Source organism: Pelmatolapia mariae, linkage group LG10_11 (assembly GCF_036321145.2).
Source record: "Pelmatolapia mariae isolate MD_Pm_ZW linkage group LG10_11, Pm_UMD_F_2, whole genome shotgun sequence".
In the NCBI taxonomy this organism is placed as follows: Eukaryota; Metazoa; Chordata; class Actinopteri; order Cichliformes; family Cichlidae; genus Pelmatolapia; species Pelmatolapia mariae.
In genome coordinates, this window is record NC_086236.1 from 17488557 (window position 1) to 17511438 (window position 22882).

At 38.1% G+C, this 22882-nt stretch overlaps 2 protein-coding genes across 2 annotated transcripts in view; one reads left to right on the forward strand and one right to left on the reverse strand.

Annotated features, from left to right (window-relative positions):
- The first annotated feature begins 1480 nt into the window (after positions 1-1480).
- On the forward strand, positions 1481-2452 carry LOC134635318 (olfactory receptor 1500-like). The gene has a single exon (XM_063484712.1). The coding sequence runs from the start codon at positions 1481-1483 to the stop codon at positions 2450-2452; it is 972 nt and encodes a 323-aa protein (XP_063340782.1).
- A 16621-nt stretch (positions 2453-19073) lies between these two features.
- ubl3a (ubiquitin-like 3a) overlaps positions 19074-22882 on the reverse strand; it is a 36569-nt gene continuing 32760 nt past the window's right edge. Inside the window, exons 4-5 of the mRNA XM_063487310.1 lie at positions 22572-22649; positions 19074-20890 (exon numbers count right to left, since the gene is read on the reverse strand). Coding sequence (XP_063343380.1) covers positions 20838-20890; positions 22572-22649 — 131 coding nt within the window. The 3' untranslated portion in view covers positions 19074-20837. The remainder of the gene's footprint in view (positions 20891-22571; positions 22650-22882) is intronic.

Sequence of the window (22882 nt, forward strand, 5' to 3'; positions counted from 1 at the left end):
GCTTCTGATTGGGCAGACCAGCATTTCACCTCCCTCGTGACTACCTCATTAATATGTATGTTTTGTTTATATTAAGGAATGAGGAAATGGGGTTGTGGTCGGATTTGGATGTGAAACAGTTTTATTGCCCTACTTGTATGGCGTGTAGCAATGGTCCAAAATTCTTTCTCCCCTCGTCGGACACGTAATGTGTTGGTAAAAGTTCGGCATAACTTCTCTGAGGTTTGCTTTATTAAAGTCTCTTGCCACAATGAGGGCTGTACCTGGATCGTTGTTTTGAAATGCACTCAGCATATCATGTAGTTTAGACAAAGCCATACTTGTGTCTGCCGTGGGGTGGGATAGGTGGTGGCCAAGGTGAACTCATGAGGCAGGTAAAAGGGGTGATACTTAATTGTCAGATATTCCAAATGAGGCGAGCAGTCACTGGAGACAGTAGAAATGCTCCTGGCATCGCACTAATTTCTGTTTACCATGAGACACACCCCTCCACCTTTGGTTTTGTTCAGCTCTCCCGTTCTGTCCGTACAGAACACCGACAGATTTATGGCATGGTCTGGCACAGATGGGGTTCAGCCCTGTCTCTGTGAAGCACAGAATGTTACAATCCCTCAGGAAAGTAACTCTGGCCCTTATGTCGTCCAGCTTGTTCTCCCGTGGCAGTGCATTGACCAGCAAAATGCTGGGCAATGGTGCACGATGCGCCAGAACGTGTCTCCTGGCGTTTCTTTGTTCTGCACCTACAAGCGTCCCGTCCCCTGCTGTTGACTGCACCGCGCAGTATCTCAGTTGGCCATGACAGGTCAGGTTAAAAAAAACATATTACCAATGTTGAGAAGCGTTCTGCTATCATAAAATAGTTAACCAGCTGACTTTAGAATACGAAATAAATAACTAAAAAAGAGTACAGTCTGTGTGGAGCGGTCAGTCTGGACGCGGCCGCACCATCTATTTGTATAAAGCAGATCCAGACAAACTGACACACTATCTCAGTCAGTCAAACAATATGATGGTCAACAGTATTAAAGGTAGATTTCAGGTCCAACATCAGCAAATGCCATTATTTACTTACATGACTTTGAAAAGAAGATGTCGCTGGACTCTGCAAATGGTTGTTTTTGTAAAATGAGGTCTGCAAAGCCAGACTGAAAATGATCAAGATTCCTTTATTGCTGCTGCTTGACCACAACCTTTTCTAAAACCTTAGCAAGTAGCAGTAAATATAAATTCTGAGATTGGCATGTAGCTATCAAGAAGAGAAGAGGCAGACTTATTTTATTTTATTTTTTTCAAATGGGCCGATAAAAACGTTTGTGAACCCAGGCCTGCTTAAGCTGACACATGGGAAAAGAGCACTGCTATAAGTATCAGAGCACAATGTTGCTCTGCTTCTATTTGCAGCCAGCCTTAACAAAATAGAGGCTCCCTAAACAAACGATAGAACACAGAGAATTATAGAAGATTAACAGAAGCTCTTTACATGGCATTGATTAATTCAGCTGCTGAGAACAACATCACCTTTGTGCGACCTGCATATTTTATAATAAGTGGTTTTATTGGCATACCTAATATTAGATATTATTTTGTCTTTCTGTGTTTTATTTACATTCTTGCAGTGGTGGGAAACACATTAGTGATGATTGTAATAACATTGGATCACATGTTGAGAAGTCCTAAATATATTGCTGTTTTTAATCTTGCATTTACAGACCTGTTAAGTAGCTCTGCTTTGATGCCAAAGGTTCTTGACATTTTTCTGTTAAACCATTATTACATTTCCTACAATGACTGCTTGACTTTAATGTTTTTCAGCTTTACTTTTTATGCGATGCAAGCTTTTAATCTGGTTGTATTGTCATTTGACAGAGTCATGGCTATCATGTACCCACTGCACTATCAAATGAGAGTGAGCCACAAGCTCATCTTATCTTTGATTGCTTTTTTCTGGCTTCTTGCCATAACTCTTATACTCATTGAAGTTGGCCTTCTCACAAGACTTTCTTTTTGTAAATCTGTTGTTATTCAGAGCTATTTCTGTGATCATGGTCCTATGTATCGTCTTGGCTGCAATGATGTTACCCCCAATCGTGCAATTGCTGGTTTGGCACCAGTTATAATTCTTGGGTTTCCACTGGCATTTATCGTGGGAAGTTACTGCTGTATTGGCTATTCTTTGTCAAAAATTTCTAAATATAAGGAAAGAGTGAGAGCTTTTAAAACCTGCACAGGTCACCTTTCATTGGTGGCAATTTATTTCCTTCCAATTACATTTGTGTATATCTTTGGGAATGTAATACATCCAAATGCTAGAATCATAAGCCTTTCTGTTACTACTGTATTGCCTCCCATGTTAAACCCGATTATCTATGTTCTTCAGACACAGGAGATCAAAGAATCATTAAAGAAGTTGTTGCAAACTAGAGCGCAGTTTAGAATTGCAGCAAAATACTGATAAGGATTTAGACTTGAAGTTCTGCAGTGCCCACTGCAATGTAATGTAAAAGATTTTTTAAAGCTGAAAATGCTGACCGAGTATTTTATACAGAATGCTGCATCTGAATGCATTTTAAGACACACACATTAGTCTTAATAAAAGACTAATGTATTAGTCTTCATATCCAATGTTAAAAATATTGAAGTATGTATTTTTCACTGTAAATCAAAATTATTTAAAAAAAAAGAAAGAAAAAGTTTAAAATACAAATATGAATCAGTAAATTCAGATATTTCTGTGACCAAAGACATTGTCCTCATTTGTATTTTGTTGGAGCAACCCCTTAAAATGTAGATGTTAAAACAACTTTTATTAGTGTCACAGTGGCAGCATCACTGTTAGTACTATTATAAAATTATAAAATTATTTTATGTTCTTAGGAAATTAAGGGTGCACTAATATTGTATGTGTGGGTGTGCATTTAAAAGAAGAACCTAGATCTAGAAACAAGTGGTCAAGTTTGTGATTTATAGACCTCTATAGTGTGTGTTAGTCTGACTTACACACATTATAGAGGTCTTTATTGGACTATATTGAAATTGTGCTATTAACTATATTGAAGTACTGCAAGTGAGTATAAATGAAAGCAAAAATCCAACTATAAATTACAACTTTTCTTTCCATACTGATATAGGTTTTGTATGACCATATTAAACTGAAGCTGGAAATGCTGTCTGATATTTATGTTTTTAAGTCATATATGCAGTATGCAGTGCGACACATTCAGCTATTCTTCAGATATTCAGACAGTCTCCTCATATATTCTTCTACAACAAATAGTCCAAAAAACAAACAAACAACAAAAGTTGTGAACCTTGTGTGTGAAGGTTTTTTGTTCTGACTTTTATGGATACAGAGTATTTCTTCTATTAAAAATGACTAAATATGTTAGTCTGTATGACAGATTTTAAACATAACTGTCATCACATAAAATTATAAAAATGCATATATTTAAAAAACTGCTTTCTTTTTCTTTCATTTCATTACCATGCCTACCTTCACAAACTGTACAGGTTTACATACATCTGCTAATAATAGTAAGTAACAAATTCATAAAATGCTACAGTCTCAATTCAGTTCAATTCAATTTTATTGATACAGCGCCAAATCACAACAAAAGTTGCCTCAAGGCGCTTTATATTGTAAGGTAGACCTAAAATAATGCATAAGGAAAAACTCCCTTTTAACAGGAAGAAACCTCCGGCAGAACTCGGCTCAGGGAGGGGCAGCCATCTGCTGAAACCTGATGGGGTGAGTCTAGAAACAAAACAGAAAACTTTCTGGAGATCCTTCATGTTAAAAACAGGCTAGAAGGCACCAACAGCACACACATGGTTGGCAGGTTCCATTCAATGGCTTGAATTAGAAAAGATGAGTGAGACCTTGCATACAGCAAAGGGCTACACCCCCTGTGTTGACTCATGTGTCACTTATGCCCCTATTATTATCAGATGATGAATCATATGTACTCCTGTAACATCATAGCAATGAAAAACTGAAAAAAAAAATCGAAATGATAAAGTATTCCAATATCCTTCAGTACCACTCTTCACATCAAATTTTGAATTTCTGGGTATTACAATAAGTGCCATTTAAAGCAGCAGTCCCCAACCTCCGGTCCACGCACAGGTACCACGCCACGAGAGTTGAGGCTCGGGTGTGAAATTTATGGTTTTCGGGTTTTTCATCGTTAACTCAGTTTCCCTGGTTCTTTCCCCATGTTGTAGTTGTGTGTCTTATTTTGAAAGAAATATTTACACCTTACCATAGCAACCAGATAGCATTAAGGGGCAGAGAGGTGGACGTTTCTCTCAATGTTGTTGGCGCAGTTCAGGAGGATGCTGCTAATAAAGTCACACAATTACACAGTGAATTTCACGTCTATTATTATATTTACAAAATACCACAAATTTTGTCTTGTATCATTTTATTTTGTTGTATTTATCTGCAACACCTTAAAGAAGTCCAGATGCTTTTCTTTCCAAGCTCTTTAGACTACCATGACCTGGATGACTGAGAACCTTCACAGACATGCATTCCGTTACAGTTACCGTTTAAATAGGTGATAATCAGAATACAGTTACTTTGTTGAAATAAATGGAATACACAACAGTCATTTCCTGTTTCATATGTTAGGCTATCCCCTCTCTATTTCTTCTCCAATTTAGGTGATCAAATGCAGTCGGGCGCAGATTTAGCTCAGTTGGATGAGCATCCAATCATATGGCGCATGGCTGAGAGCACTTCTTTTTTTTTCCACTACTCAGTTTCCATCTGGGATTAATACAGTTTCTCAGATTCTGATTGCCAGAAACCCAACCAAAACATGGAATAAGAGGCTCTAATGTAAGTGTCCTGTTAATATTGGTGGCGTCAGGACCCGGAGCCAGCACAACAGAGCCAGCAGTGCACGGGCAGGAATGCATTTCTTACTTGGAAATTCCAACACCACTTCATAAGAAGTGGTGTTGGAATACCGATACTGTATATCGGATCGGTCCATCCCTAGTGAGGTCACTGATGTAGACCTCCTCAGCCTCCCTGGTAGTCTTGTAGCAAGACTGCCACTAAGGAAACCCCCACCCATGCACTTGGCACACAGTATTTCCTTGCTCAGTGTCTTTTTACACAGTTTCAAATGTGTCGTTTCCTAGTTCAGCATTGCCTGTCAGATCCATTTCTGCTGCCTTCCCTCCTGTAGCCAGCTCAGTCTCTTGTCCATTCACACCAGTCTTAGCCACTAGTGTCATATTAATAAGAGAGCAATGATTAGGCAAATATCGTGCTACAATGGGTCTCATGCTCTGACAGTTTTCGGCTGATGTAAACCACAGGTTGTTCGATCCCCTTGCTGGGTCCAAACAACTGTCAGCCCTTTGCTCAAGGCATCAATCTACAGAATGAAAGGGCGATCCAAATAGAACTCTATGAGTGTGGTGCAACCGGGCAGAGGGAGAATACATCTGCAAACTACGGTGGCAATCCAGCAACATCTGCTCTCTGGGCTGGTGTGAGATGGTTCTCACAAAGGAGCGAGGATGGAATAGTTAAATATGTTAACTCAGGCCTGAACTCATCTTGATACCGGGCTCACGAGAAGTAAGCAGAAGTTGTTGATTTACCGGTCAGTCTGCATTCTTACCATCACCTACGGTCACAAGCTCTAGGTAATGGCCAAAGAATGAGGTCATGGCTACAAATGGGAGAAATTAGCCTGCTTTGAAGGGTGGCTGTGGTCTCCCTTAGAGAGAGAGAGAGAGAGTGAACACCTCCTTGATAATGTATTCTGGGCATCTCCTACTCCGAGAAGGCCCCAGGGCAGACCAAGGACTTGCTGGAGAGATTACATCTCTCGGCTACCTTGGGAAAGACTGTGTCCCCGCAGATGTGCAGGAAGTGGTGATATCTATGAAAGATGAATGGATGGTTTGTAACAACACTATAACAATATAAAATGTGAACCAAGTGAGCCGTACAAATACTTTCTAGATGCACTGTAATCTTTTGCACCAACACATCTGCTTCCTATATGGACTTTTTTTTTTTTTGCACTTTTTACTAATATATACATGAAGCAAAGATCAAGCGCTATATGATTCAATGCACAAATGACTGATCTATGTATACAGACTATAAATACATTTGATCATGCTGCTTACATAAGAAATACTCTAATAAAGTCACAACATTTCTGACTTTCACAACAGTTCTTAGCTCCCTAGCCGAAAGCCGGAGAATCGCAGCCTAATGAGGATGTTAATGAGTTGTTTGTTGACATCGCTCTCACAGGACAATGTCACATCCTGAACTGTTAGGTAAACACTTTGTAGTAGTCAAGGGAGAAAGGAGCTCATGTAAGGTAAATTGTAAGAACAGGAAAAATTAAATTGCCTCATGAAGTTAAACATTTTTCATGACATTGGATTTACAGCCAGAGGATGTCATATTCCACACAGACAGATGAGGCAAATTTACAGGCTACTTAAACAAAATTAACTTCTGAATTGAAAAGTGTTGATAATGATATTTTATACTCAGAAGGACAAACGGAGGTGGTGAACACATGGCTTCCTCTACACATTTACATGAAAGTGTAGTGTTAGGAGCACTTAACTAATCAAAATTATGGTGATTGGATAGTAAGTTTACTGGCAGGAAAGTGGCTTATTTTACAAAAAAAGTTCATATATTTTCCCCATAGTATATGTTTAAGTTAAATGCATGCAATACTGATTAAAAGCTTTGGTGCGTGTATGTGTGTGTGTGTGTACCTGTTTGCACTGCACGGGAGTTTAGTATTAAAAGCGTTATTAAAATGCATGAGTGCTTTAAGCCCTTTAGTCAGCAAGATTGAAAAAACCTACTATATTAATAAAGATTAGCTTACTTCAAGCCAGTAAGGAGAGCTGGCAAAAATGCTGTGTTAGTTGACAGATTTATCACAATTCCCTTATTAAGACTTTGGCAAATTTGACAGATTATTATTAGTATTTCATTAAATTGATGTTTAAACGACAGTTTGAGTCTTCTTTTTTTTTTTTACCTACTGCCGCAATAGCATTTAACCTTAATCTGTCTGCTAATTTGTCATAAGGTCAACAGATTAAACTAGAAATTTACATTTAGAGAATTTTTGGCTTTCTCTAAGAGCAACATGACAAAATTAGAGCTGTCAGCGTTAATCTCGTTAAAATGACATTAACGCCTTAACTGCATTAATGCAGCAAATCTCTGAGATCGCCCCATGCGTGGGGCTGCACGGTGTCAACACGTTAACCAGCTAACCGCATAGTGCGTTGACACTGTGCATCCTCACGCCTTGTTTTACAGGAAACTGATGGGCAATATTTAGCATTTTTCATATTTTAGGATTATACTGATGTATATAATCTGGAAATTGTGAAGCTGTTTGCAGTCAAGTCAAGAATAAAGTCTAAGAATCTTTATTTATTACCAATGCAAAACAGGGAAAGACAAAGAAACTAACCCTGATCCCTTCTCAGAGGTCTGAGGGATATTTCAGGAACTGTGACTCAATTTTCCTAAATGGTTATTAGGCAGTGATTTCATAATTGCTGATCTCTTATCCTGAACATATCATATCACTTCCATGTCCTGAGTGCTAAGGCTAGTTAAAGTAGTTTGGGTGGGTGGAGGTTGGGGGCTGAGGGTATCTCAGTCAGAGGGACTTTTAGAGGCAAATATAAATAATTTTTTTAGGTTTTTTTATTTTAAAAGGGTAAAAATACTCCCGAACTTATGTCACTTGAGGCTCGTCAGTGTGGATTTCCTGATTCATCTGAGGCACTAGAACTTTGATGCATCCATTTTGTGCCAGAATACAAAACATAAAACTAATGGTTTGCTGGTTTAAGTAATGTCATCTAACACTAAAATTTAATGTTAGATGACATTTGCTCTAGAAAACACAGGTTACAACTTTGTTAACTTCGGTTTTTGTTTATTTTTTCATTCTGACTATTGCAACTGATTAGATCAATTACTAAAAAAAGAAAGAAAGAAAGAAAAGCACCAGGGTAGAACAAACATTCACATACAGTACAGTTCTTATACAGCAATGCCAAAAAGAAAAAAAAATACTCCAGAGACTATTAAATCTCCAGGGGCTCTAAACTCAAACTATTACACTGAATATTATCCACAGGGACATATTAATAAGGTATTGTTGCCAAATAAAAGAAATTAGCTCCCTGGGTATATTAGAGATGTTCAGATAATCCCTCAGAGAGAAATAACAGACTGTTTTAGGCCTACAGGAAACTGATCTACATTCTGTAGCCTCGTGTTGTAATCAAAGTGATTTCCAAGAAAACTGAAAGAGCACTGTGGTTGTAACTTACACTTAGTTTCACAATATTTTGGACAGTGTTTGGAGTTTTGCCTCTACGCATCACCATAATAGATATTAAAACAGTCAATATATGATTGAAATGGAGAGTTTAAGTTTATATTTAAGAGGTTTTATGAAGTGTTACATTAACTTTTCAGGAATTGGAGGCATTTTTATGTACTGCTTAGATTTAACCTGAATGAGTGAGTTCCAGTCACTAGGGGTGCAATGATATACAAAATTCATGGTTCGGTTCGTTTCGATACTTTGGTGTCACGGTTCGATATTTTTTTGATACAAAAAAATGTTCATGCCTTTTTTAAGTTATTCAAATTATAAATATTTCTTTTAACTCAAAAGTATAGTTTTTAAATTAAATGTTGCTGAAACAACAAAATAATAAAAAATACATGTATCTGATGGAGAAATCACTCATCTGTGGAAAAGAGAGTTTATTACAGAGAAATGGCTCTTTCCAAAATAAAAGCTATTTTGTTGACAGCAATAAAAGTAGCAATTGCCCTATCTCTCTTTTGCCCTCTTAGAAACGCCAGATCTGAATGACGGTGGATGAGGCTCAGTTTCGGGTAGCGTTGAGGTAGTTGCCATGCTAACTTGAGTGAATGCATATGGGCGGCGCTCAGTGGATCTGCGCTCGACAATGCAGCCTAGGCGGAGTAATCGAACGCAGATCCACTGAGCCCTCAACACAGACGGCATCGTCAGAAGAAAAGTTGTTCAAATAAATTAAAAACTTTGTATCGTTCAATACTTATGCGTACCGAACCGAAAGCACTGTATCGAACGGTTCAATACAGATACATGTATTGTTGCACCCCTACCAATCACATATTGATTTATTTATAATCAACTGTGGTGATGTAGAGGCAAAACTGTGTGTATTTGTCTGATGAATTATGGGCCTAATTATTGATCTGTGATTGACTCTTTCAGTGAGTTTGTTCACCAAATCACTTGGTGTAATACAGTCCCTAGGCCTGAGTTGCCGGAATAATAAGTAAAAAGGCCCTAAAAGATTACAGGTTTACAGAATTAGCATGATCTTACTTTCCATCCTTACAAAGAGGTCTGTGAACTACTCTTCAGGCTGATCCCAGAGGAATCCCACCACAGTGCCACTGTATCTTCTCATTTTCCCCCCACAAGAGGCCTGATCTGTTTTTCTACTCCTAATAGGCTGTTCCTTGGAGGACAACACTGTTGCCTGCTAAACTTGTTATGATCAAACTGACTAATTGATCCTGAGAGGCGTCAGACAAAATCACAAATATTTATCACACAGACGGCTCAACTTATAATTGTTCAAGAACTTTTTGTTTTTTTCTAGTCATTTTAAAGGTGCAGATGCTTCCATCACAGGGGTATTTCTTACACATCTGACTATGACATTTTGGGTCTTGAGCTTATATCTTATTTATTATTTTGGTGGATTTTTGCTCTGAAACAGAAAAAAAGGTAGAATATAGCAGATAGTGTTCTTTCTTACAAGAGAATTTTCATTTAAATTCTTTTAAATAATAGAATTAGTGACTTTTAGATGAAAGCCTGTGCTTCTATGCACAGGTTCCACAAGGCCTGCAGCAAAACACACAGTCTTGGTAATGTTGATTAGGTGACCTCATTTAGTGGCTTAATTTTGAAGCCAATCCTCACATTAAATCAAAACACATGAATTCACTTCAGTTTATCTCATAGAACTCACATAATATTATACTCACTGACTCAATGCTTTGTAAGGGTCACGGTGATCAATCCACTTCTTCATTTTGGGTCCAAAGACCAAGGGCTGGCGGGGGCAATTTTGTAACAAAACAGGAATAAAATTCAGACTTTCCAATTCAGCCAAAGATGTGCAATATGTCAGAGTTTTATATGGTTACACAATAAATCAAGATAAAAGGTGTGACACTTGACTCCACTGACCTTTACTTGACCCATTTAAATCATATATAGTCAACTGCCCCAAATCATTGAAGGTAAATTACATTAAATTACAAACACGACTCTTTGGCATGTTCAACAAAACAGTCTGAGATGATTTGAGCTTTCTAAGCTTTGTGTGGTACAAAGGGCCCCAAAGTGTGACAAGAAAATATCCCGGCACAATTACAGCACCAGCAGCCTGAACCATTGTTACAAGGCAGAATAGATTCATGCTTTTATGTTGTTTACACAAAATTCTGACCCTGCAATCCAAATGTCAGAGCAGAAATTGAAACAATGAGAAATTGAGATGTTTTATAAACACAAGTACATAAGGACATTTATTTCAACTTTCACACTTATCAGGATCATTGCATAATTTCCAATTATGGTGTGATGATTACCTGGTTTGACCTCTAATGGAAAGCAAATGGTTCAGGCTGCTGGTGCTGTAATTGTCCCTTGAACCTAACATGTTGAAAAACAGCTGTAAGAAGCCTAAGACACTCATAACAGACTTGTGTGCTTGAATTTTGTAGAGGGCCTGTCTGTGTGGCATACAAGAAATGGAAGATGTGTTAAAGGGTGATGGAAGTAAAGAAAAGAGGAAAATGAAGGTTGCCCTGAGGGTAATGGGATGAGGACAGAGTGTGTTAGAAAACTGAGACAAAAATAGTATCGCAATGTAAAGTTTTTGTTTTAAATACCATGGAAATCATAAATTCTTAAATAAAAATGAAGAAACTGATGAACATTTAAGGTTAATAACTGAACTCTTTTAAACCATGAAAGTAATTGTAGACTACAGTATGTTGAAAATGAAGTTGAATTGTGCAGACTTACAAGCATATTTATGAAATGTGGTGTAATTGCTCAGTTTATGACCACTAGGGCTGGGCCATATTATACCATTCACGGTAATACTGTTAGAAAAGAGGTGTCAATCATGCAAATTGACCAAAAGGAACCAAAGTTACAGCCCCTCAGAGTTTAAAGGGCCAGAGGCCAATTAAACGCTCCATGCGCACTGCAGAAAAGGGCCATTGCCATGTAAATGTGTGGTTAAATCTTCAAAAATATATTAAAAAAAAAAAAGCATTTTTAGGCCTGTTAATAAAAGTAATTAATTTATGCTCTTTAATACCTGAAGAATTCAACTGGCATGGTGTGCAATTGTGTGCCAAAATTGGAAATGTTTGTACAACGTCTGGATATTTATGTATTGACAGTGCTGTAATTTTTCACTGTTTCACTTTAGAAACATAAATCTTTGCATATATGATGTTTATATGTTGGTTACTGAATTTCTGGAATGAAATGTGAACTAAGGCATATTTTTAAAAGGGTTATATGCTAAAAAAAAAAAAAAAAATAGCTGAGGATAAAATCTACTTTTTCTGTGTTCCATGCTCAGTAACTTTAACACAGTAATATCTGCTTCAATATTTACACCTCTGATGAAATTTCACAAGTGTTAGCTTTATTTTGATACTAAGATTGTAAGCACAGAGTTTGTAATTGCAGAGAATTAATCAATTAATTTGGGGCATTTCATTTTCAAGCAGGAAGCTCAGAAACCCCTTTGGGGCTTAAGAGAGAGCGACAGGACTTAATGCCACTAAATCTTTGATTTCATTCATTTTTTGCTGTGTTTTACTTGCATCTATTTGAAAGAGTGAGTGTAAATACAAAACATTTTATCTTATATGCTGGAATATGCAGAAAATAGGTTTCTTCAAGTCAAAGACTGTTGCATATAATTTAATTTTTGCTTGATGCAATGTGCATAAAGGTAAAAGATTAAAACTAATAAAACAAATTTTAAAAGTGACTTTTTCATTTGATTCCATTTTATATGATGGATTATGCAGAAAAAAATGGGCTGAGTGCTTTATAACATATTCAGGTTGTCTATCATGTTTTTAAAAGTAACTAAGTAATAAAGTAACTAATTAATTTTAAAATAAGTAATCAGTAAAGTCACAGGTTTACTTTCTTAGAGAAGTAATCAGTAACTAATTACTATTTTCAAGTAACTTGACTAAAACTGTATGGCACACATATTGCCTGTTTTTTTAGAACCATCAACTTTTACAGCCTACATGTAGAGCTCTGCAGCCCTCACCTCAACTCAATTGAAAATTTGCAGACTATGCTCCCATGACAGGAAACCAGCTGATTTAAACAAGCCTTAACAAATTATACCTAGGAAAGTTGTCATGATACGGCTGTGACAGGCAGGATGTAGGACCTAAATGCAGGACACTCAGACGGAGGAATAAACTCAAAGAGGCTGCTTCATTGCAGTTGCAGAAAAAACTCCATAAACAATAAACTTGCAAAAACAAACCAAAACTAGAAACTAATACTAAACACTAGGAAACCTGGAGACAAGAGACTAGGGACAAGGAGCACTGAGGGAACCACAGACAGCATGAGGGTGTGGATCACGTTAACGACGCGACACAGACAGAGAGAACCACAAGGCTTAAATACACAGACTGACAATGAGAAGATGGGGAACAGATGATAATACACCAGGAACAAAATCAGAGCTAACGAGACACAGAAAGCAATGCAGACTAAACTCAAGACACGTAAACTTAACACAGAGACATCAGACATGGCAACAGGGAGGGAACATAGACACAGAACAGAAGGCGGTCAGAACACAAAACAGAAACCAAACCAACCTAAGAACAAGACAATCTTAAGAATTAATCTGAAACATAAAATAACAGTATTCAGAATCAAAATTACTAAGTCAACAGACTCAGGACCGTGGCAAAAGTCGTCAGATATCCAGTCAGAATCATGCCAGAAGCTACCAAAGTGTCTGGTTGTGTGAGAGGGGGGCAGAGGCCTGTACTAGAACTGGACTCAAGTGCAGGATTCAGGTGCGGAAGCATAACAATTTAACTAAAAAGAAGCTTTTATTCACAATGACATTGGATTGAAAAGGCGAAACAAAACCTAGAACCTTGGCTTGATACCCAATATGATACTAGTAAGGGAATACTAGCGTGGTGGCTTGAGGTATGTTACATAATGGGTGACTGGTGGAGTGGTGCTCAGGGGGCGCACTGAAGAGTAAGAGAAAGAGTTAGTGGGTGCACGGATTGGGCCAGAGGTACAGTGGATACTGAGATGGAGTGGCTTACTTTAGCAGGTGAAGGCTAAGGCTTGGAGGGGGAGGTCTGAGTTACTGGCAGAGGAGTGTTAGATGGTCTGACCTGAGTTTTTAAGGATCTGCGTGAGTGGTGATGGCAGGAGGGCAGGCAGGTTACTGTGGTTGGTAATTACTTCCTGGAGTGTGGCTGAAATACTATGAGGGTTGTGATGAGAATCCAAGAGGTGAGTTTTAGTGGTGTTGTCGTGACGTAGCGAGCCAATGGAGCTAGGAGCAAAGGAGATAAGGTAAGCAAATAAGAACTTGGCTCTCAAGCTAAGAGTGTGAGCCTGTTACCAACCTAGGTGGGTTGATGAACTGGCAGTGAAATAATAGTGAAACTGGCCATAAATACCCTCCGCTGATTGCCACAAATTAACTCCAGGTGAGCTGCCCAGGTGAGAGAATGGCAGGCTCGACCCGAGACAAGTAGAGGAGGCAGGGATCCACACAGGACACTCCCAGCTGCTCACACTGACCAAGACAGAGCGATGCACAAGTTGTTGAAGGACATGAAATATTAGTGAGGGCGCATGTATAATTTTCAGTCTGTTTGTGTACTTTTAGGCCTGCGTAGATTAGCGGAAATCCAAAATCATTTTTAATCATTCCACCCTGGAAAAATAACTGTTCAAAGAAATAATAAAACACCGCAATTACCATGACATTCAGCTCCATGGTGAGTGGATGTAAACTTCTGACCACAATCGTAACCATGACCTTTGGAGAGCTGAGTTTCACCTAACCTAAGGTGATCTTTGATATTTACAGCTTGTATATTAGAATATTACAGGCTCTTTGCATTCACGTCTTTTATATTATTCATGAACTTTTAACTATAAAAGTCTTTTCCCCTCTGGGCAGAAAGAAGATCTTTAGCTGCCACAGAAGTGCCATCTGTCATCGACTACTTTTCTTGTCTGCTTTACATTATTCTTCCAAATTTCTTCTTACCTGATAATAACCCTAAATATTGTATAGGCACCAATCTCTTTTCCAGTGTTTCCAAATGAGTCAGATAAATGGATCAAGATTTGAGCTAAAAGGGCAACATGTCTATAAAGCATGTGCAGCCTTTTGCAATTACCAAATCAAACATCAAAAACAACATTATTATTGATTGTTCACTTCCATTGAAACACATTGAAACATTAACATGAAAAATACATGACATAAATACTACTGTGGCGACCTCTTGTGAGGAAAGGGAGTAACTGAAAATAGTTTTCTCTTTATTGCATGAATTTTACCTTTGTGATATATGGGTATGGAGGGCTTTGAGTGCCAAAATGAAGGAATAAAATAAATAATTATCTATTAATTAAATGTGTGAATAATTAATGCATTAATTATATAAATAATGAATCAAATATGTCATTATTTCTTACAATTGTAAATAAATAAATAAATAATTTATTAAATGTTTTAAATGATTTGACATTTAATTAATTATTTATATATTTAATTCATGAATTAATTCCAATTTTAATTAATTAATAACCCATTTAATTAATTATTTAATTATGTATTTAATTCATTCATTCTGGCACTCGAGGCCCTCCACAGCTGGTATAGATGCAGTTGAGTTTTATTGTTAAACAACATAAGGTGAGTGTATAAATATAAAGCAAATGGTAAAGACTTTCAGCTATTTATGGAGAATAGTGAGAAAAAAAGAATTTACCAAAGTGTATCATACAGCATGATCATCAGAGCTGATCTTAAAACTCATCCACACTCATGAATAAGCTATTTGATATTTTATTCCTCATAGTGAGATAAGGCTATATTTAATAACTATATTGATACGATGGTAACAGAACCTATAGTTATATATATAAACACACACACACACACACACACACACACAATAAATAAATACTCAAAGCTATCAGACGACATGTGCATTTATAGTGCGGAACGATGAGCTGTCATAGAAGTATTCTGCCAGAAGATGGCATCATCCCCAATCTTTACTGCAAACAGAGAACTCACCCACTGAGCAAAGCAACTCCTGCCTTGCAACTCTGTTTGAAAGATCTTTTTCCATAATTATATTTTTTCCCTAATAATCGATGTAAGCACAATAAAGGAATGCTGAGAGAAGCTTCATGAGAAGATATCACTGCACCAGGGTTTTAACTCTGTTGCTGTGGTCTGAAGTAAGCATGAGAGATATCTGCTTTATTAATGTTTACAGCAAAGCTCAACACTTAAATGTGCTTTTGTATAGATCACAGATATTTAGCTCATACTGCAAACTATAAGGAGTTCTTACGGAGACTCAGATTTCCTTGGAAACACTGATTTGTATAAATACTGTTGGTGTATTGTTTGGAAGCAAAGCAGAAGTGATGCTGGCATGGTTAATGCCTCACACACACACACACAGAGTGGTGCTTTTCACTACTGTAACCACAGCCCGCTCTGTCTGTACCCAGTCTCTTCGAGAAAGAATAGCTGTATTCATGTTAAATGTGGCCCGCGTTACTGTGACACAGCACGGCTGCAGGGAGGAGAGGAGGGACAAAAACTACACAGGACTCCACTGGTAACACAGAAACAGTCAGCATCTTCAGTTTGAATAGCTCTTTATGCTTCTCTTACACTGCACTGCTTTACACCTAGTGATATTCTCAGATAGATATCTTTCTTAAACCACTGAGCAAACAACACATGTAACATATTTTGTTTGCTCAGTGTGTCGTTAGTAGATGAGTACATGAGGTTTAACACGTTTGCAAAACTCTCCCAGGACAGCAGTCTGGGTTGTTCTCTGTGCTGCTCCTCCTGCTGCACTTTGGTCTACTCGATGTTGAGCAAACTCGACAAGTGACTCAATGCCATCACATGTTTCTTTTTGGTTTTTTACAAATTATGCAATCAGAGTTTATTCTTTCTCGCTGTGTATGACTGTATCTGTAACTTTGAATGAGTCAATATTCTGACTTACTTGATGTGTTGAACACGAGAACCAACACAAGCATTAATCAGGGGACTTTATCCAATGAGAAACTGTTGACTGTCACCTCACAGGAAGCATACTCCTGCACACAGACATGCTCAGGCACAGTTGCTGCATCTGTAGTGTTTTTCTTTCAGTGTACCCATACTCATTTTTGAAGCGTCATATGATGTACTGCAATACTTAATAATACTTATTATTTTGTACACAAAAAACTGCAGTACCCCTCACATTTTTAAACACCTGAGATTTTTATACGCAGCAATAATTGCGCATCATTATGGCGTGTATCAACTATAAATATGTTATTATTCATATTTATAGCTGATACTTCATTTATATTCCCACCAGCATGTCATAATCCTAAAACTGTTTCATATTTTTCTTTACTTGTTTTAGTTACACACCGTAGGTCAGGAGGAAACAACATTTCAATCCTGTGTGTGTGTCCTGAACAAATTGCAGACTTGACAATAATGTTGAATTTGAAAATATTGCTTTAAAGAGTGCATCAATAATTTATGCAGCAATCTCACACATCAGTTGAAAAAGTCTTTGGATCATTTACTGAAACAACAACTTTCAGTAAAACAATAAAATTCTAGTGTCAGCGGCACTGCTATTATATTATTAGACTTTTTGCATCATTTTGAATAATCAGCTTTGTTATAACACAAGAGTGTTTTTACAAATTAAAGTAAAATCTATTGAGTTTTTTTCTTATTTGTGTAGCACAGCCTTAAACACTTAAAACATCTCTACCACCGCTAAAATTGGTGGATTAACCTCCCACCTGATGTGTTTTTGTATATTTAATGAAGCCGTGCAAATTCTGTGCATCACAGCATACCGCAAGATGTTTCCCACATACTCACTTACTTTTTTTTTAATGTGTACTGTGATAGTGTTGCTTTCTTGGTAGTTTGTACCGCCTGCCTGATTCCACCATCAGATTGTGATGATGTGTAATCTTGGTACACATTCATCTTTTTTACAGAGACAGGAAAATAAGGAGCTTTCAGCTTCAGGAGGTCTAGAGTGATATCTTGATATGACTCAGAAAACAGATAAAATCATTCAGGCTGCCGCTACTGGTTTCTACTATTCTACATCATACAGTCATGTGAAAAGGTTTTCATAGCGCTCTATGGAGTCATCTGAAGTACACTCCTACTGCTTCCATAAGGATAAGTAGCAGCCAGCTGCTTCTAATTAAATGGACTTGTTTAATTGATCATCAGCAAGTGTGAGCACACCTATAAAAGCAGAGGTTTGGACAGTTTGCAGATCTGGAGTATTCACCTGTGTCTAAAGGATTCAGTTAGCACGTTAAACACTAAATTTCATGGCAGTACAATTAGAAAAATGCTATGGGGCTTGTTTTTTTTTTGCCAGTAGAAATGCTTTTCTCTCAAAAGAAAAACACAAAAAAAACACAGCAAGATGGTTTAGGTTTGCAAAGCTGCATCTGGACAAACCACAAGACTTTTGGAGCAATGTTCTTCGATGAAAATCAAACAGCATATCAGCACAAACACCTCGTACAAACTTTCAGCATGGTGGTGGAGGAGTCATGATTTGGGCTTATGTTTGTAGCCACAGGACCTGGATACTCTGCAGCTTCTCTGTTAACAACATGTCATGGTCCTGGGTCATTTTGACCCAGCGTTCTTAGTTTTCTTGTGTTTTTGTATTTTGTTCTCTATTTATTCTATGGTTCCTAGGTTGTTCAGTTTAGTTTATTAGAATTCCCCTCATGTCTTTACCCCGTGTCCTCCTCCACGTATCTGAGTTCCCATGCCTCGTTTCTCCTCCTTGTGTTTTATTCCATGTTTTCCCCAGCCCGTTATGTTTGTGCTCTCCCCGTGTTCTCTCCTCCCCTCCTGTCTGCGCCTCTGTGTACTTCCTGTTTTACTTTGACAGTCTCCCGTCAGTATGCGTCATGTTGTGTTTGCGCCTGCCCTGTCTCGTTATGATTATCTGTGTCAGCTGTGTTCCCGGGTGCTCCCACTTCCCTCGTTAACCCTCTGTGTATTTATGTCCGTGTCTCCCTCAGTTCTGTGTCGCGTTCTCCCTCATAGCTGTGTGTGATTCTCCCTGTGTCTCCTGGTGCACATTATAATTAGTTTTTCCCAGTTTAGTTTTGTATTGTTTGTATGATCTGTTTTCCCAGCAATAAAGCTGTGCTTTGAGTTCAAGTTCTGTCCCCGTGAGTTTGCGTTTGGGTCCATTCCTGCCTGCCACACAGCCGAATCATGACACAGCACCATCATCTCAAATTTTACAGTTTGTTTAAATTATTGTGATATTGATACTCAAAAGAAAAAAGAGACTAAATGTGTTTTACTTGTTCCAAGAAGTTGAAGAATCAAAATTTAAGCCCACCTCTATTTACAACACTAACCTGTGAGTGATAGCGTCAAGGTGAAATTCAATGTACCAGAGTCACTGTAACAAGAAAAACTCTTTTTAGAATAATTTGCTGAGCTTGTTAAGATGAAGATTGGAGTCATTAAAAAAGTACCCGGTGTCTTGTTCAGCCCTTTGGTTAAATTCCCACAGACTGCGAGCTACGATGCTGTTAAAATGATTAGTCAGTGGCACTTAAAACATTACAGTTCACGTGCAATAAATCATGACAACGAGGTAGCGCACTTCAATAACTTTTATTTAGTTTACAGATGTATTCCATTTTGAAGTTTGCAGGAGGGGAGGGGAGAGCATTAGTGCTATTTACAATTGGTTTGAAAACGTTTATCTCTGTACAGATTTGAACCCTGATCAATATAAACAATATTTTTTTAAGACCTAGTGCTGTTACAAAGCGATTCTTTAAAGCAAAAACAACAAAACCCCACAAAGAAACAGGATTATATTACTTTATAAACAAATGAAAAAGAAAAGAATAATAAAAGAGAAAGAAAACAAAAATTCATCAGTCCATAAATGATTAGGGAGGATTTGCTGCTGTTAAGCACAAGACATTGTCAGAGAGTGACTGTGAACTGGCTAGAAGCTAACCGTATACACAATCATAGACTAAACACCAATATAATGTATATCACCAAGATCTAAAGTTGTCATTTTCTATATAAGATTCATATTAAATATATTCTACACATGTTACCTTAGTTTGGAACATTACTTCCACTGGAAAAATATAAAATAAAACAAAGCTTTTTATACATTTGTTTTAATAATCTAATGAAGGAGCACATGCTTTAGTTGTGCAAACTGGACTTATTAATGCAGATTTAAGAGGCAAATTAAGACAAATAAGGACCCTTTTCCTTCTGAGTTAATGTCCGTGCTTATAAAGCAACCGTCTGAGAGATCCTTCACAATACTGCTATAAAAATAAAGGGAGGGGGGGCACAGTGAGACAGCAACGGCATGTCACGGAGGAAAGAAAATTGGCATGATGTTTCATTAATCACAACACTAGTCGGTCGATAATATGAGTGGACTGTCAAAACACAGTCACCAAAAAACAAATCATGAACAAACAAATATCGAAAAACAAGACCGTAAAAAAATGGTTGTTTTCTATTTGTTTGCTTGTTAGGCTTCGTTTGGCTAAAACACAACAGACTCAAAGGAGTGGGACGTGTCGCTCTCGACATAAAAAAAGGGAATCGTTTCTCTCTTGCGACCTTTAAGGGCACATGCAGAGGAGGGCAGTAAAGAGGGCACACACGTGTGTGTTATTATGTGTGTGTGTGCGTGTCATGTTTTGAGTTCTCTGATCAGGCACGTCTGCGCTTTGTCTGCCGCACTAAGGGGTATCACGCAAGCACGCGCGGCTCGATGTGAGGACAGGAAGTCGGAGCGTGCGCGTTTGTTGGTATGCTGATGAGCTGTTAGTGGTTAAAATTCTCAGCGGTCTGTATGAGAAAACAAGGCCACACGCACAAATTTGGGCACTGCATTACAATGACAACCGGCCAGAGTAAAGAGCCAGTTAGAAAGGTGACTTGTAAGAGACCGCCTGAGGATGGCTCAACAAGGTGTGTGTGTGTGTTTACTGCAAATGTGTGTGTGCATGCATGTGTATGGCAGAAGGCTTCAAAAGGATTTCATTAAGAAAGAAAGAAAAAAAAAACATGCAAATCCAGTTCCTTCTCATTTTCAGTTATGACAGCAAATCAAGTACAACAAAGGAATCAACTCTATCTTTAATCAATTTACTGCTCTCCAAGTCTGTCCTGGATCAGCCTGAGCCTGCTGTCCTTCTATGCATGTGTATGAGGGAGAAGGGGAAAAACAGAGAAAGTGCGAGTTTGTTTGTTTCGTTAAATGTCTCTATGAGTATTCGCAGTGAAGACAGGCTCCAGGACAAGGTACAAGCTCATTAGGTCCAGGACACGGAGGGCGAGAACGGATGCGAAGGATGAAAGGGGGTGGCGGTGTGTATTTACAGAATGACACAGCAGTTACTCTCCCCGGTCTTCTCTCTGTTCCTCTGACCTGGACACACAGCACACAAACGTCATGATTAAACAAACACCCACACAGCACTGTCACAGAGTTACTCAGCTCAATAGTCAGACATCACCTCAAAAGGACAGTTTTAGAAACATACTGGTAGGCCAAGTTCAGATACCGCAACACTGCATGGAAATACTTTTGATATACTACAACCATATAACATATGTACCTCATAAATGTTCTAAAGAAGGACTAAATCTCCATCTCATACAGCTGAGCAGCATTTTGGGATTTCATAAGACTGGATCTGTTGCTCAAACTCAGCATTTGAGTTTGTTACATTTCCTAGTGGTACCTGAAGCAACATAGCCTCATTTTTTTTAATGTAGACTCTTGAACTCTACACTTACAGTGTTGTGTAAAAGTCTTAACCCATCTTTAATTTCTTTACATTTTGTTAAAATGGGAAATAGGTGCTGCAATTTACTGAAATGTGGAAATACAGCATAAAAAGCTTGAAAGCCGAGATTTGGTATGACCACAGGCTTAACTTCCTTAGGCAGGATGATCCAGCACTGCTTTAATAAGGTTGGGGAGGCCAATCCATGACTGATAGTGTTCCTGACTGTGTGTTTTAATGCTTTTCCTGCTTTGGCAGTGTGTTTGGGATCATTGCCATGCTGAAAATGTAGTAAATGTAGTAAGTCAGATGCTTTCCAGTTGGTACTCCATAGTGGATCAAAATCTGATGGCACTTTTCTGAGTTGAGAAGATCTCAAACACCACTGCCTGAAATATAGCCCCAAACCATGACACAGCCTCCACAGTCATCTAATTCTACAGATGCTTGGAGATACTCACTGTTGTACCTCTCTCCTGACCTGAACTACAAAATTTCACATTTGTATTCATCACTCCATAAGACCCATTGCCACTGGTTTTCAGTCCAGATCTTGTGCAGTTTGGCATATCTCAGCCTTTTCTTCCTGTTTCACTTCCTTAAAAACATCTGCCTAACAGCTCTTTGCGAATCAACTTGTTGATGCAAACATGCTATTTTATGTCTGTCAGACTGTGTTGTCTTTGAGATTTTTCATAGATTCAACTAAAGAAACGCTGGCTCATTCCTTAAGTTAGATTCAATTTTTTATGCTTAAATGATTCACAGGTCAGTGTTAGGTGGCTTGATAAACATAAAAAAACATTTCTCTGAAAGTGGTCAGGTACAAGGACTGGACTGAAAAAGCAACCAAACTTTTAAAAGCCTGGAGAACTGCTGCTCAAGAGCACTAAAACATACAAGACCAGAAATAAAAAGGGGCGACTCAGGTCTTTTGTACAGTTCACATAAAGAGTACTTCAAATCTAACTTTGTAACTGTTTCTCCACATAACAAAAGTTCATTCAGATTCATTCTTCCTCACATGGGCTCACAGATACCCAGTATGAGAACTTGATGTCCATTTGAACTCTATTCGCTTGTCATAGTCATAAAAAAACGAAGCAAATCTTCTGGCATGATTTATATTAGCTGTATATTCTACACAGTGTGTTGTATCTTGGGGATACACTTCAAGGAGCCAATTATTTGCACTAGTGGCTGCTCCTAAAACAGAAGCCATGTGCAGAAATAAATAATGGCTGGGAGCGGAACATTTAACGTTGTTCAGCGTGTGAAAAGCCTCCTGAAAGGAAAAAGGGGAGACGGGGAGCTGGTTACCTTGGGAATTTGGCTCAGGCAAAGTCTCTCTGGCAACTAAATGCATCACTGTGGTCTTCCCCAAGGGCAGTTTGAGAGCTGAGAGAGGGAGAGAAGGAGGGAGAGGATGAAAAGGTTATTCAGTGAGCTACATTATATTTGTCTGCACAGTGTCACTCAGCAGAAGTATAACATGACTTTTTAACAGCTTTCTGAAACTGAGTGCAAATTATAGAGTGGATAATGCTGAGCTACACATAGAGAAAATTAAATTGTCAAATTATGCGATTAAAGTGGGATTCCAGAATAATAATCACTTGAACATGAGGAAA